Source organism: Equus asinus, chromosome 2 (assembly GCF_041296235.1).
Source record: "Equus asinus isolate D_3611 breed Donkey chromosome 2, EquAss-T2T_v2, whole genome shotgun sequence".
NCBI classification, from domain to species: domain Eukaryota; kingdom Metazoa; phylum Chordata; class Mammalia; order Perissodactyla; family Equidae; genus Equus; species Equus asinus.
In genome coordinates, this window is record NC_091791.1 from 14,351,779 (window position 1) to 14,367,281 (window position 15,503).

General features: G+C 37.7%; 1 protein-coding gene across 2 annotated transcripts in view; it reads left to right on the forward strand.

The window, feature by feature from the left end:
• The first annotated feature begins 312 nt into the window (after window positions 1-312).
• Window positions 313-15,503, forward strand: part of RAB11FIP2 (RAB11 family interacting protein 2) — a 41,519-nt gene continuing 26,328 nt past the window's right edge. Inside the window, exons 1-3 of one of the 2 annotated variants that reach the window (XM_070482442.1) lie at window positions 313-1,119; window positions 6,514-6,956; window positions 7,669-8,137. In XM_070482442.1, coding sequence (XP_070338543.1) covers window positions 767-1,119; window positions 6,514-6,956; window positions 7,669-8,137 — 1,265 coding nt within the window. In that variant the 5' untranslated portion in view covers window positions 313-766. The remainder of the gene's footprint in view (window positions 1,120-6,513; window positions 6,957-7,668; window positions 8,138-15,503) is intronic. The other variant, XM_014849254.3, reaches the window with a different exon arrangement.

Genomic DNA, 15,503 nt, shown 5'->3' on the forward strand with positions numbered 1-15,503 from the left:
CGAGCCCTGTGCCCGCCGCCCTGCAGCCCGCGGCCCGCGGCCCGCCCCGCGGCTCGCCGGCGCCGGGGCGGCCGCGTCCCCCGCCCCGTCCCACTCCGCCCCCAGGCGACCGCCCCCGCCCGAGAGGAGGAGCCGAGGCGCAGGGGAGGAGGAGGAGGGAGAGGTTGGCGAGAGGGAGCGAGGCCGCGCGAGCCGCCGGCGGTTCGTATTACCGGGGTCGGGAGGAGGAGCCGGGCCGGGCCCGCGGAGCGGCGCGCGGCGGGCGGAGGGCGGCGGCGGGGGCGGCCCGGCCGCGGGAGGCGGGCAGGAGGCCGGGGCTGCGGCTCCGGGCGGGCGAGCTCTGGGCTGCAGGGCGGGGGCGCCCCCCGCCGCCGCCGCCGCCCTCCGCCCGCCCGGCCCTGGAGGCCAGGCTTCCCCTGCCCGAGGCCCGGGAGCCGCCGCCGCCGCCGAGGGCCGGGCCCCGGGGCCGCAGCGCGTGAAGGTGCGGACGCGGGGCGCGGGCTCCGCGCGGAGGCCTGGACGGCGCGGCCAGGTGATGCTGGGCCCCTGTGCTTCTCCCGAGGAGAGGGGACCCCCAGAGCAGCCGTGCCCCCGGGCTGCCCCAGTGAGGCGTTTGGACATCAGTCAGCCCTAGGGGAGGTGGGCAGCTGTGAGTTTGCCGGTCCCTGTTAAGTGCCCTTAGGATGCAGGGCTTCAGGAATTAGGCGCTCCCCCCGGGAGGGGCACTGCCTGCGCTGGTGCACTCGGTGCGGAGAACCGGGACAGAATGATGCTGTCCGAGCAAGCCCAAAAGTGGTTTCCAACCCACGTGCAGGTCACAGTGCTCCAAGCCAAAGATCTTAAGCCAAAAGGCAAAAGTGGCACCAATGACACGTACACTATAATTCAGCTGGGCAAGGAAAAGTACTCCACCTCTGTGGCTGAGAAAACCCTGGAGCCAGTCTGGAAGGAGGAGGCCTCTTTCGAGCTACCTGGGTTGCTAATGCAGGGCAATCCAGAGAAGTACATTCTTTTCCTCATAGTTATGCACAGGTCCCTGGTGGGTCTGGATAAGTTTTTAGGGCAGGTGGCAATCAATCTCAATGACATCTTTGAGGACAAACAAAGAAGGAAAACAGAGTAAGTTATGTAATTTATTTTGAATTTGGGGAGCTTAACTATATCTTACTTACGGATTTTCTGTTCTTGGAAATTATTTGTATACCTGGGGCTTTGGTTTTTGGACTGAAATATGACCTAGTTTTAAGCACCATATTTGCATTAATCTGAAAGTAAAAATAGCCCTTGTGAAGAAACATTTTAAAAGTGAAGTCGTTAATGATCCATTCTCTCATTTGTTGGAAGTAAACATCTTAAATAATTGAATTTTTGCTCTGAATTTTAAGTAAATTACCATTGTTTCATTACTTACAAGAGGACTGGATCACAGTGTTGCCCAACGAAAACAGCATACGTGTAAATTATGATCTTTAAACATTACAATTTTCCAGGAAATGGAACATCAGAAAATTAAATCTGCCAATATAACGTCATATCTATATGTTGAACTCTGAAGCTGTCAAAAGATAAATTACCAAATTTAGCACTCAGTATTTCATCTCACCCTTATAAACACAGTTGGCTTTTATTGTAGCTCAGCCATTTGTCAGGGTCAGTACATCTTGATGGAGTCTAAAGCTGGTAAAAGAAAGTTTTAAAAGTATGCACAAACATTCTCAACCTTGAACACTAACATTTTCCTTTGAATTCACAATATTTTGGAGCTACTGTATTACTTCAGAATTAGGTCCGCAAAGCAAATGTGTTTAGACCATATTAAATGCTGTCAGATTGGAGATAATGATTAATTTCTTGTCATGAAATGATTTAATAACATCTTCAGTGAACACATGCCTTTTTAATGTGACTTCAAGCTTAGGATAGCTATTTCCTCATTTAAAAAACCATAATGTAAATTAACACTAGGATATGATTTCTTAAATTGAAAAATAGTGTGTTTTCAGAGATAGGCATATTCACCCTTTCCTTAAACTTATAATTTTTCTAGTCTGAGAGAACGTTAAGATTGATGAAATTAATGAGAGAAAAATGTGGGTTGAATTTATAAGAGGACTTTAAATTTCCAAAATAGCTTCGTTATTTCTTTCAGTCATAACTAAAATTTCGTTACCCTTTTAAAAACTTTTTCATAATGATAACTTTCTTGAAGTTGATCTTAATTTCTTAGGTTTTAGAACGACCATCTCTTCTTCTTTTCTACACATAGCTTCCTGCAAGATTCACTTCATAGGAGTTTTTATTTTTATTAAAAAAAAATTTTTAAGTCAGGTCTTTACTGAAGATTTAATATAGACAGGATAAAACGGTAGAAAGATAAGAAATACAAGGAATGCAAGAGGAAAAATAAATTTTTAAAGTAACTGAGGAGATGAAAATAATTTTTTAAAAAAGAAAAAGGTTTTAAAAGTGTAAAGTTGAGTATATATGAATGATTTTAATAAATCTGTTTGATACCTACAAAGTGGCATTCGGTTTCCTCTGAAGAGCTCTTCATCAAATTTAAGATGAAAAATGGATAATTACCAAATAATTTGTTTCAAATCGCCAATTTTGGATGACACTTCCTATATAGTATTTAGAGTGTTTTGAATGTAATTGTCTAAGTATATTGTAACTTCAGATTTCTTACTGCATTTACAGTACTTTTAATGTTAGTGACTGATATAGAGAAGACTTCTCTAAAATATAGATTTTCCAAGTGAAAGTAGGCCCAACTGTGAACCCCAAAATTCTGAGCATGAGATAAATAAGTTTTTAGTGTTTCTTCTTGTTTTACTCCTTATCTTTGGTCGCATCACAATTACGGTAAATTTGGCTGTAAGCAATACTCTAATATCGTAGTCTCCCTACAGAAATTCTCTTTTGGCTACTATATAAAATTGATTAGAACTTTTTTGGGGAAAATCTTTTAAATGTTATCAACGGAGCTTTTATTGTATTCAAAGTGATTTTCATATGTTATTAAATCCGTAACATTTTCTTTCTTTGTGGATAAATGGGGACCACATATTTGATGAGATATCTTTATTGGTAATATTCCTAGTTTTTTAATATATTTAATAGCTTCCTTTTCCAGCACAGCTGTACATGTGGCACAGTAAGAGACAGGCTTGAGGCACCGGTGTATTGCAAGAAAGATATTTGATATTCTCCACATTGCTGAACCTTGTCAGCATATTCCCAAGTGCTTTTTAGTAACCTGTATGAGTGATGAAGGCTACCAGCTGACTTAGAAGTCCCATGAAACTGCTGGGTGTGACACTTTACTCTTGACACTGAAGACAAGTTTTTATAGCTCGTCTTCCAGTTGTGTCATGATAGACAAAGAAGTGTGACAGCTAAAATATTATTTTACTTACTTTTATACCTTGAAATTAATTCCCCGCTTTTTTTTTTCTTTTAAGGAGAGAGGAAAAAGGGCCTGAACACTTTGAGTGGGCATGGAAAGAGAACTTTTGTATCTCTCACTTTACTGGGTGTCTGGGTTGGTTCTGGCAGGAGATTTAAGGAAATAATACAGTGTTTAATAATAGAATGGTAAAATCGTTCATGCTGTTAGGTAATATCTATTGATTTTTTTACAACAAAAGTGGGTGATGTTGCTTTTTTTTTTAGTGCTCATGAAAAGTAATAACAGAGTCCCTGGAGTTAGGAATGACTGAAACACATGCAGGTTTTAGGACTTTCGTGTGCGTCTCTGCAGTGCACCTGCGTCCTGGCCTCTGGCACCCTCACTGCCACTCTTGTCCCATTTCTGACCACACAGCACCAATTGCTTGGGAATAGTTCCCACATGTGTGATGGTTTTGAACATGGACCTGTGCCCACTAAAAATTGAACAGAGGCCATATACAGTTTAAATCCAGCACTCCAGAGGTGAAAAAAAAATCAGCATTAATCCACTAAGCCCCAAATGCTATGTCTTTATTTTATCTTTTCCAAGCCTGGGAAAACAAGTGCTATCTCTGGAATGATTCTTGAAGGTCTCATTAAGACTTCCCTATTCTATCACTTGCTGTTAAAGAGGCTGAAGTTATCTGTCATGCCCAAATTTTAAATTAGTATATTTTTTAAGGTTCTTTGCAGTTCTTTTTTTTTGGAGGGGAGAGGATGGAAAATATTCTGTGTTTATAGTTTGTATTTAAACACTGACTTGCTTTATTCTTTGAAGTTTACCTAAGTCTTTAGCATTCCCTACCAAAAAAACAAAATAATGCAACACACACAGAGGTGTAGCTTGGTGGTTTTAAGAGTACAATTTTAGAAATAAAAATTCAATAAATGTTTATTTGGTGCAAGGCAAACCTCCTTCAAGGAGCTTGCGCTCCAGCAGGAGAAAACCTCCATTGCCTTCCTCTTTGGCTCTCATGTCTGCGATGGAATACCGTGTCCTGTGATATAGGACCAGCTATGTGGTTAACCTTATTAACATATGCGGTTCATCAGATACGAATGAAAGAATTTCTGTTTCTGTGCAGATATTATTTGTTAACTTTGGATATTTTCCTTATTGACTTTAATCTGACATTGGAAAGTTACTTATCATTCTCTGTGCCTCGGTTTCCTCATCTATGAAATAAGGATGTTAAAGTAGATGATTTATTTGGTCTTATTTCTAAAATTCTATGAGTTTTGATTACCTTCACCCCCTTCCATTTATTTGGTTATTGATTTATTTTTTTCTCAGATTGGCTTTGATTTGTTATATAGTTGGAAATCCTGCATGCTTGGATTTTTTTGTTTCATTTTTGGTACATTTCTTGCAAAGTATATTCATTCACCTCTTTTCTATAAAACCTGGGAAGTTAGAGTATTTCTCATGTACCATCCATCTGAAGTATTTCTCCCCCATTGAAAATGACTCTCTTTTCCAAGACTGTGAGTTAATAACTGGGTATATAACCTTGTTTTATTTTTAGGCTTTTCGAGTGCTCAGTTTTGTGTTCAGTGCTCTCTATTCCACGGAGTTTATTGCTGTCATCATCTTACTGCTAGTCACTGGGTCTTCAGATTTCACTGTTTGCCTCAGATAAGAACTTTTCTCAGTTTAAGGTCTCAGGTTAATGCTTTATATTGTAAAATATTTTATTTTTTAAAAATTGCTTATTTTGATGCAATTAGATCTTGATTGATTGAATTGCTCCAAATTAGTTAGGAAAAGATTTCTCTTGCATATTACTTGCTAAGATGTAGCTGGTATATATATTATGTGCCAGTTTTCTCTCCTGCCCGGAAAGACCTGTGAGCCAGTCTTCCACTTGATGTATGGTAAATGTAAGCTTTTTCCAGCGTATCCTGTTGGTAACAATGAGAGAGAGAAAGAACTAATGTAAAATTAGATCTTAGTTCTTTTGTAGCTGAGGAAATTTGTTACACTTGATTAGAGGTGTATTTAAGTAATAACCTGTCTGCAGGAGTGGATATTATGCTTCATTGTTAAGTAATGTGAAAACACTGTAGAAACTCTCTTCTAGGTTTGGTTTTGCAGTTTTTTGGCTGTTTGCCCTGTAGAATGACCACTTGTGACTCTGACAACTGGGGAATTTCTCATGGATAAAAATACTATAAACAAAACCAAAATAAACTTTGCTTCTTATACATTATTTAAAAATGGGCATTTTAATTCATTGAAGTGACTAAAAGCATAAGATTTGCCTCCAATTAACATACTTTTTATTCAGTATGGTAATAGTAGAAATAGTAAATGAAGCCAATAGATTCTAATAGGAAGCATTTAAGCTTTCCTTTTTCTTCAAAAACTCTTTACAAGGTTTATTGCTATTTGTCACTTCCTTCATTTTATTCTTCATTTTATTTATTGCATATTTTATTTCATATTTTATTCAGGAAAGGGCTTTTAATCCATTTTATATGAATCTAAATTACATCATATGCAATTTTCATGATTAGCACAATATATATAATAGTCTCAAATATTAACAAAATTCTTTAATAGTTTTTACAGAAGAAATATTTTGGAATAGGGACTGAGTATTTATTATTTTATTAAAAATGTAGTCATTATCATTTTATAGTGCTGAAAAATAGTTTGTATTGATGAATCCTTTCATTCTCTACTTTAGTGTCTTTTAAAGTTAAGATATGTTCTTAGGCGGTTAGCAACACTTATCCCAGATGGAAACATAATAACTATTGTTGGTAAGAATTTTTGATGCTGAATGTTTTTGAATCATGAAAGAAAAGGTATCTAAAAACCTTTCAAACTTACTGAAGCCCTATTCCTTCGGAATCTGTCGCCTCACAGAGCCAGTGATCAGTTTTTTAAAATTGAACAATGAGTAAAACCAGAAGTGCTCTGGCTGACAGATTCTCGTCCAACGCTTAGAGTGCCTCGATGTATAGTAGCTTTACCTGAAAAACTATTTGTATGTAACAGAGTTCGATATCCTCTTTTCATTACGTGTTACAGCCCAGTTTTTCCTTCTCTTTAAGGTGGTTTAGATTAGAATCCAAACAAGGAAAAAGAGTCAAAAACAGGGGTGAGATAAAGGTCAATATTCAATTCATGAGGAACAATATGACAGCAAGTATGTTTGACTTATCAATGAAGGACAAAACAAGATCTCCTTTTGCAAAATTAAAAGATAAGATGAAAGGGAGAAAAAATGATGGGACATTTTCTGATACGTCTTCTGCAATCATTCCAAGTTCTCACATGCCTGATGCCAGTACTGAATTTTCAAGTGGTGAAATACCAATGAAATCCAAACCAAAAAAGCCTTTCCTTTTGGGTCCTCAGCGACTCTCTTCAGCACATTCAATGTCTGATTTAACCGGGACCCACACGTCTTCTGAGAAACTCAAGTCTGGCGCTGTTGGTCACACACATCTTCTTGGACGCCAGATAGAGTCTTTTGGAGTGGTTCCGGAAAGTGGTGAGTGACACATTCTTTCTAATTGTATTCTCAGTGGTCTGAGCTATCCTTTTAATTTTTAAAGTTTAACTTCTAAAATTAGAAAATAAAAATTACAGTTTCTTCGTAGTATTTTCTAAATTTAGTCATCAAATATTTATTGAGTACCTACTGTATTCAAAATTGATGTTTATTAAAGGCAGAGCTTGTCTACATTCAGTATTGTATTTGTATGATTAGATGATAATAAAAAGGAGTCCCAGTCGCTTTTCATGGCCTGGCTTCTTTTTGTACTGCTATTTTCTCCTATCTCAAAAGCCTGCAGCATAAATGAATATTCCATTTAATCAGAAAGTTCTTAGAAAAAAGCCTTTTATGTTCAGAAGTAAGGAAGTAAATTTAATGCTAATGATGAAAAAAAGTCTTTGAGAATTTATGGCACTATCACGCCAAGTAGAACCTCTATTTTGACATTATTGTTTGTTTGTGTGCTCGTTTCTTTCTGAGCTGAGTACATTCCTGATCGTCTAGAAATATAGTAATTGTCATTACCCCACATACTTCAGACTGTCATACCTTAGCATTTTAAGATTGTTTTCCTTGATTATTTTAAAGGTTCATATCTTTAAATAGCTAATTGCTGTCATTCTAAAAGCAGCAGTGTGCACACAGAATGTGTCAAATAGTATGTAATGTGTCACTGATTATGTTCTAACTACGAAACTGTTTGCAGGAAGTCTCAAATCTCCACACAGAAGAACATTAAGCTTTGATACTTCTAAAATGAACCAACCTGACAGCAGTGTGGATGAAGGTGAATCGTCTTTCGGAAGACAAAATGACCCATTTACAAATGTGACGGCTTCATTACCCCAAAAATTTGCAACACTGCCAAGGAAGAAAAATCCATTTGAAGAAAGCACTGAGTCATGGGACAGCAGCATGAATTTATTTTCAAAATCAATTGAAGTAAGAAAAGAAAATAAAAGAGAGAAAAGGGAGAAAGTTAGCCTATTTGAAAGAGTGACTGGAAAAAAAGACAGCAGAAGATCTGATAAACTTAACAATGGGGGATCCGATAGCCCTTGTGACTTGAAATCACCTAATGCGTTTAGTGAAAATCGTCAGGACTATTTTGATTATGAGTCAACTAATCCGTTTACAACCAAATTCAGGGCTTCAAATATAATGCCATCTTCAAGGTAAGCTTAGCATGGGGGAAGTTGTGCTATTTTGAAAAATATTGTACTTGAAAGTACCAAATATCCCTTTTAAATACTTGAATATTTTAAATTCCTTTTATTTGAAAAAAATTCTTATATTTTTGTCATTAATTATGGAGCCAGGCAGCATTGCATACATCTTTGGAACTTCACTTTTTATCTTAGAAGGATAAAAGATTCTTAATCCCTACCCTAGTCTATTTCTACTTATATGAGCCAGAAACTCACCAAAATTTATGGAGAGAACGGCATAGCTTTTGATGAGACATGGGGAGAGTGAATCACCAGTGGGTGTTAATTCTAGCCAGAACTTTAGGTGATATGTTGTGTTTCTAGATATTATTTTCCAGGGATTAGTTCATGGGATATCTGAAGAGGATTAGTGGACCAATAGCAGCCCATGGGCTGGCCTTTAAGAAATAGTGGCTTAAGTTAAGTATTAATGGTTTTCTTAATAGGTGTTAACTATCCTTATTAAATGGCTATTTAGAGGTGGTTTTTATTTGCGAATGTTTATGGGAATTCAGTGACGCTTGTGGATACTATAGTTACATCAAAGAGTATCTGTATGATGATTTATAGTCCTGGAAATAATCCCTATCATGATAAAGGTTAGATTTTCAAAATCTGAGTTCTCAGTTATGTATTAATGGTACTTATTCTTTAGTACCAGTTGGAACTGTATGCGTTTAAATAAGATTATGGATTTTGCAGAAGTGATGGTGAAATAGTGGATTAAGGAAACCTCAAGCAAAGAATAAGATGAATTTATTGGAATCTTAAGCAATTACCATAAAAGAGTGTGGCAGAATGTTTGCCATGTGACATAGAAGTCTGTCTTTTAGGCAACAGTGTGTGGTATACAGACCTGAGTGGGACTCCTGGCTTAATAGCTCTGTCACCTCAGTAAACCTTAGCATCTCCATCTTTGAAACAAGGAAAATAATACCTACTTGGTAGGATTGGGTGATGATAATGAGAAAGTATATGGTACAATGCCAGGCCCCAAATAGGGAACTTGAAAATGGTAACTGCTATTATGTTTTATATACTGTCATGTCGTATTTTATTCAAAAACAGTGCTTTATTTTGTCCCACTAGAAACAGAAAATATAGTGTTAACAGTAAACCTTTTAGACTGCTCTCACCTCTCTAATCTTCTAATGACATTAAAACGTGCATTTAAAATTTTCAAAGGGGAGTATGTATTTCTGTTGTTTTCTTTTAGCAATAAATGGTTATTTACTATGGCTTTAGAAAATATTGTTCAGTTTTCTTTATAGACTATACTCCAAACAAATATGCTTTATCATATGGTATTAATATTTTCTTAAGGAGCCCATAGTTTTGATTCTCAGATATTTTATGTTGATATTTTACATAGTGTACTCCACATGTTGCATTAAGTCCTAAATTAAAGGGGACAATATATATATATATATTTGCTCTTTTGCCATCCGTGCTGAACTTTTTTTGAAGACGATTGTTGAAAACAACTATCTGAGATAACTTAGAGATTGGATAATTTATATGATTTTTAGAGTAAAAGAAAAGCAAGAAAAATGGGAAATGGGAGGAAAATAATGTTTTTAAATTTGGGGAGCCTATGGAAAAATAAGTACCCTCAAATCGTTAATTGCCCTGTACTTGGGCTATTTACATGACGGCCACAGGTTTTAAGAGTGTGGCATTTTGCCAGATTAAGGTTTTGTTTTGGGGTACTTCAGTACTAATGCTGTCTATCAAAATTAGAGCTATTTCATCATATATATATAAAATGATTGCAAATATGTAAAAAACAATAGATTTTTAAGTTTAAGACTTTCTCTTCTTCATATTCTTTCATCTTCGTGTTCTGTGAGATGCCAGATATGAGGACAGAAATGTTTATAGATTCCTGGGAAGTTACTCTTCCTTTTGGTGTCACAAACCATCTTTGTGGTAAATGTAAAACATTTGTAATAAAGGAGTAGCTCTTTAATTAATAGTATAAGAAAGAAGGATTGAATATAAATAGATTCAGGAAGAGAGTACAGTTTAAATTTTTGGAAAGCAGCTTTATCTTGAGTGGAAATTGGGAGGATATAGTCGAGGTAGTTTTGTCTTTATGTAGCGGTGTATTCCTATTTACCCTCCCAGTATCGTCCCTCAGTTGTATGGGACATTTTAGATTTCTCACATTAATAACCAAGTGTGCTTTTGAAGCTATAGACTCACATTGCTAGGACACGTGCTGTGAATTCCTTTTTTTCCAGTTGTGCTAAGTAGATCTATTTACAGAATGTCCTGGACTCTTGACCGATGTTTGTGAGAATGATGAACAAAGTTAAGGGTAAAATACATACCTGTGGAACTGGATTTTGTTCTTTGTGAGTGAACTGGCTCACCTGTGGTTGCAGGTGCATGGGAATCATATTGTTACCCTCCAGGTGAATAATGTGGATGATTAAAACTGGAGAATTTTCTTTATGCCGAAAATTTTAAAGTACTAAGGAACGCTTCCTTAAAAGTTTGAGTTTTTGTTTCTTAGTGTAAGTCCACCTGAAGAAATTACCTTGTAAATCACAAAAAATAGTGCATTTTGCTTCTGTTCTTGGAGTAGATCCCGTAGCCTTGCATAAAACTGATAGAGGAAATGAGTTAGGCTTTTTGCTGGGTTGTTTCAACAAAGAGCAGGGCTCTTTGAAACCTTTCCCCGCAGTTACTGAATCTCCGTCTCTTTCCTCTTGCATGCCCGCTCTTCTCTGAGACCCTCCCTCCTCTTACACGTCCTGTGCTGCAGCATTTTCTTACGTGGTCTTACTTTATGTGGGTATCCCATTGTTCACTAACAGACCAGTCACTTTTTCCCCTCCCACCACCGTGAACAACTCGAGGGCAGGGCCTGCCTTTCATTCATTCATCTGCCCTAAATTTGTTTGGTAGGTGGTTGGTGTTAGAGGAGGTTTTTTGAATGAATGGACACAGTATAGCAGGTCAGTTTCCTGAAATGCTTTCGTTCCCCTAGTCTCCTGCTTCCAGCCCAGTGGAGGCTGTGAAGGTCTTTCTGATACTGACAACAGGTCCATAAAGGCAAATATGTGCATTTTTATGTACAGCTAAACATTATTAGAAATCTAAGTGAGTTTTAAAGACTAGTAAAATTTGATATTCATACCCTAAATAGCACATTTCTAGAGTTTATTAAAGAACTCTGTATTAGTTAGGCTAGGTTATCAAGTGTAATCATCAGCCCCAGATCTCAGTGGCTTGTCACAGTAAAAGTCCATTGCTCTTTGTCACAGTGTAGTTCACTGGGATGGGGATGGGAGAAGTGGGTGCCTTGCACAGCTGCTCAGGAACCAGGCTTCTTCCGTCTTGTGATGCTCCATTTGACACGTGGCTTCCAAGGTCATGCAGCAGGGAAAGAGAGTGGAGGATCACAAGTGGCCACGCCTGGCAGTGGTGTGTGTTGCTTCCACGTACGCCCCATTGGCCAGAGCTCAGTTATGTCCTAACCTCAGTGCCGCCACTTAAGAAATATGGTTTAACTGTGGATCTAGAGGAAACTGAATTGAGTGTGGTAAGTACACAGTACTATGTGTGCCATCCGTGCTAGTTCGGAGAAGTTAGGATACTATCTAACACTTGGCATGCTGCAAAACTCCTATTACAGGTGTACGTGAAAATTAGTTGGAGTTCTTGTAACTTTCAGGAAAATATTTTATCACTTTATTATTGGTGTTGAGTTGTTTGCATTTTAGAATTGCTGCTACTCTTGCTTTTTAATTATAAATCACAGGTAGTTTAGCATCGTCAGTATCCACTAATTTGTTGTGTAGTTAACCTCACAATTTGTGAAGTAATGCTTTTTTGCATCAGCAGTATATTATTTTCAAAAAAAAATACCTGCACGTTTGTTATACCATTTTCAATAATTTACTCACAACCAGTTCATCTTTAACACTAGGCTATTTTTCCACTAGAAAGTGGAAATAGGTGGGTCTATTCACCAAACCAGATTTGCTTTTTTTTGCAGAGACACAGCTGGACCGTTTGGTTAGGTGGGGACATGTGACCAAGCTCTGGCTTACTGAAGAGTTAGTGGAAGAGATGCATTCCACTGTCAGGTCTGTCTGTGAAAACCTCCTGGGCAGTCCTCCGTGTCACCTCTCCTCCTCCATACCCTACACCAAGGATTGGCACACCAGGCTTGTGGGCGAAATCTGGCTTGCTGCCTGTTTTTGTAAATAACGTTTTATTGCAACACAGCCCGCCCATTTGTTTATGGCTGCTTTTGTGCTACAGTGGGAGGGTTGAGTAGTTATGACAGAGACTATATGGCCTGCAAAGTCAAAAATATTTATTTGGCCTTTTACGGAAATAGTTTGCTACACCCTGCACTAGCTGAATGCAGATCTTTGAGAAGAGCAGAGCCATAAGATAAAAACTCATGCATTTTGAGTCCCTGAATGCATGTGGAACGCTTCCTAACCAAGAATAACTGATTGAAGAAACTGAGTGATAATTCTCAGAACATTGTTACTGCACTTTTTGCATATGTTTAGTATAGCACTTAGCATTATTATTATTTAGCATGTAGGGCACAGGGGCCGTAGTACCCTTTGTTCTGTTTAAGAAAGCCTAGTTCAGAAAAGTTTAAGAACCACAGGTTTGCAACACCAAATCTAAATTGTTCTTTCTAACTCCCAAGGATTCTTGTATTTTAGGCTTTTTTTTGTTCCAGGTGAGTTAACTTCCCTACGCACCACTCCACACTGAGGTCTTTGTAAGCCTTGCTGTCTCTAATCCTTGGCTGGATCGTGGAAGGCACAGTTAACTTATGTCTGAGGGTCCTGATCCTAGCTGTCTTTGATGCTAAAAACTCTTTAATTCTTTTTTGATTGATAACGTGGTGTTCCCTTCTTTGGATTTCTGGTGATATAGAACGTAATTGCTATATGATATTTAGTGTGTCTAGGTTTTAGTCTTCCAAGCAAGCTATATAAGCTTCTTAATGTTTGTGCTGAATCTTCTTCTGTGGGTGCCCCACAGCACATAGGTCAGTGTGTGTCCTCGGTGCTGATCATCAAGGGTGTCTGGGGATTTCTTTTTAAACTACAGTGTGTTAGGTCCTAACTCAGACTGAATTAGAATTTTTAGTGAGCGGGCCCTGAAATAAAAATCAGCATTCTTAAAACTTCCCACTGATTCTCACTCAGGTTTAAAAATTGTTGATCTAAATTATATCATCTATTTCATAAGAGTTCAGTAAGTACGTATTTATGACTAGGAATCAGGAGTTGTGCTGGCAGACTCCTAGTTGATAGGCCCCTGACTAAGGTAGAGGGCACAGTAAGAAGATCGGTTTGACTAACCCAGGGACGTGGAGAGGAGTGTGGGATTTGGCAGAATACGTAAGAAACATCTAAATCATAGTAGGCATTGAAGACCAGGCAGAAATGTCTGCCTCGTAAATATTTATGGCATCTGTGGATGAATTGTTTCTCAGGATTTAGGTGAAATCTAGGCGTCAGTACTGATGAATGACACTTAAAAAATATGCTTATATTTGTATGCTACCTATCATAAATTGAAGAGAAACTCTGTAATGTATGTTCTTCTAAGGCTCCATGAAAAAGTTCAGGACTGAAGAACTCCACCTGGTCAAGGAAATTCATTAATATAAGGAGAAAATTGGTTGTGTATGTCTTATTCTGAAATTTAAAAAAAATAGAGTCAATAATATAAGCATACTCTGTATGAGGAGCTAAAGTTGTTTGATGTTAGAGGGCAACTCAGGGGAGAGCAAGAACTTACGGGAGGTATTTTTATCAGAGAATTTTGTTTTGGGAACATCCTTCTATTTGTGACTTGGCCAGAGAACGTGCTTTCCCTTTATTATTTTCTGCTGTACTGTGCTTGTGAATACCATGTAGCAGACTCTTAGTTGCTCTGTGATAACTTTATGGTATGTTTTATAATATTATTCCTAGTATTACTGATTTTATTAGAGCATATATACGTATATTTCCATTTGCAGTACTTGCTGGGGAAGAACCTGTCTAATTCTGAGCTGATGATCTTAGACCAAATAGTTATTTTTTAGGGCAGTATGGTAATAGTGTCTAAGGTCAAAACCTCATATTTATGACTAATATTTTGTAATTTTTCATGACAGTATGCCTTTTACTTTTGGGATCAGGTTGACCTACTTTCCTCTTTCGCTCCGTCTCTCCCTCCTTCCTTAACTAGTCAATCCCCCTCTGTGGTTGTATCATACCTCTCTTAGAAGCTACAAAAAATTGGTTACCTAGAGTGTGTATGTAAATGTGTTTGTAATTTTCACAAATCAAAAATCACTATAGGCTTATAAACATGTCACCATTATGAAATTACGTAACATGTCCATAAAAAATGATAGACTGTTTACTGTAGGCTTACATTTTGATTTTAAAAAGTTGTAGTAAATAAATGATCCTAAACAAAAGATCCTATTCGTTGTTATAAAACCTTCAGTTTACAACACCCCTTATGGACATTTTTTTCCCTGTATAAGTTTAAAGCTCAGTCTTTGGCTTAATAAACCTTAACATGCATAAGGTTCATTTTAAAAGCAGTATTTATTTTTTGTTCATATTTGTCTAATAAAGATAATTTGCCTATTATTCATGGCAGTCTCTAAATCTTTTACACAGCTGAAAATTTGTAGCCTCATTTGTGACAGAAAACAAAAACTTTTGAGATGATTTTTAGACCCATTAATCCATTAGTGCCCAGGGATTTACAGAATGTATCCAGTGGAACAATGACTGGGAACTTGAAGTATGCAATGTGATTAGTTCCCTTAACACTAACTAGAACTTTTATGCTTAACTCCCCAGACACTACTTGAAACTTTTCTACCCTTTGTCATCCTAATACTTATTATAATAGCTCTTATTAATTGGTACATCTCCCAGTGGGTTAATTTGCAGATACCAACCATGCCATCCTTTTGCTAACTCAGTAATGCAAATTGATATTTATAGACGTCAAAATTGAAAACAAAAAAAGCTGCGTAACAAAAAAAGACAGACTTTGCTAAGTTATTATTATTTTTGAGCTGAGAGATTGGGGTAGAGAGAGATTCTGTGAGAGAGAAGAAAACAAGCCCAAAAAATCCACAAAAACTACTGTAGGCTAATAAACTGATGTGAAAATTTCTCAATTTACAGCACTTGACAGGTGCTAAAAGAAAAGCATCTTTAATTTTAATGTGTTGTTAGGACCTCTTTAGAGAGACTGTACAAGTTATTAACAAGGTCCTCTGAGACAGGAGACGGGTAATTAACAAGACCTATGGAGATACAGTTTAGGTAATTAA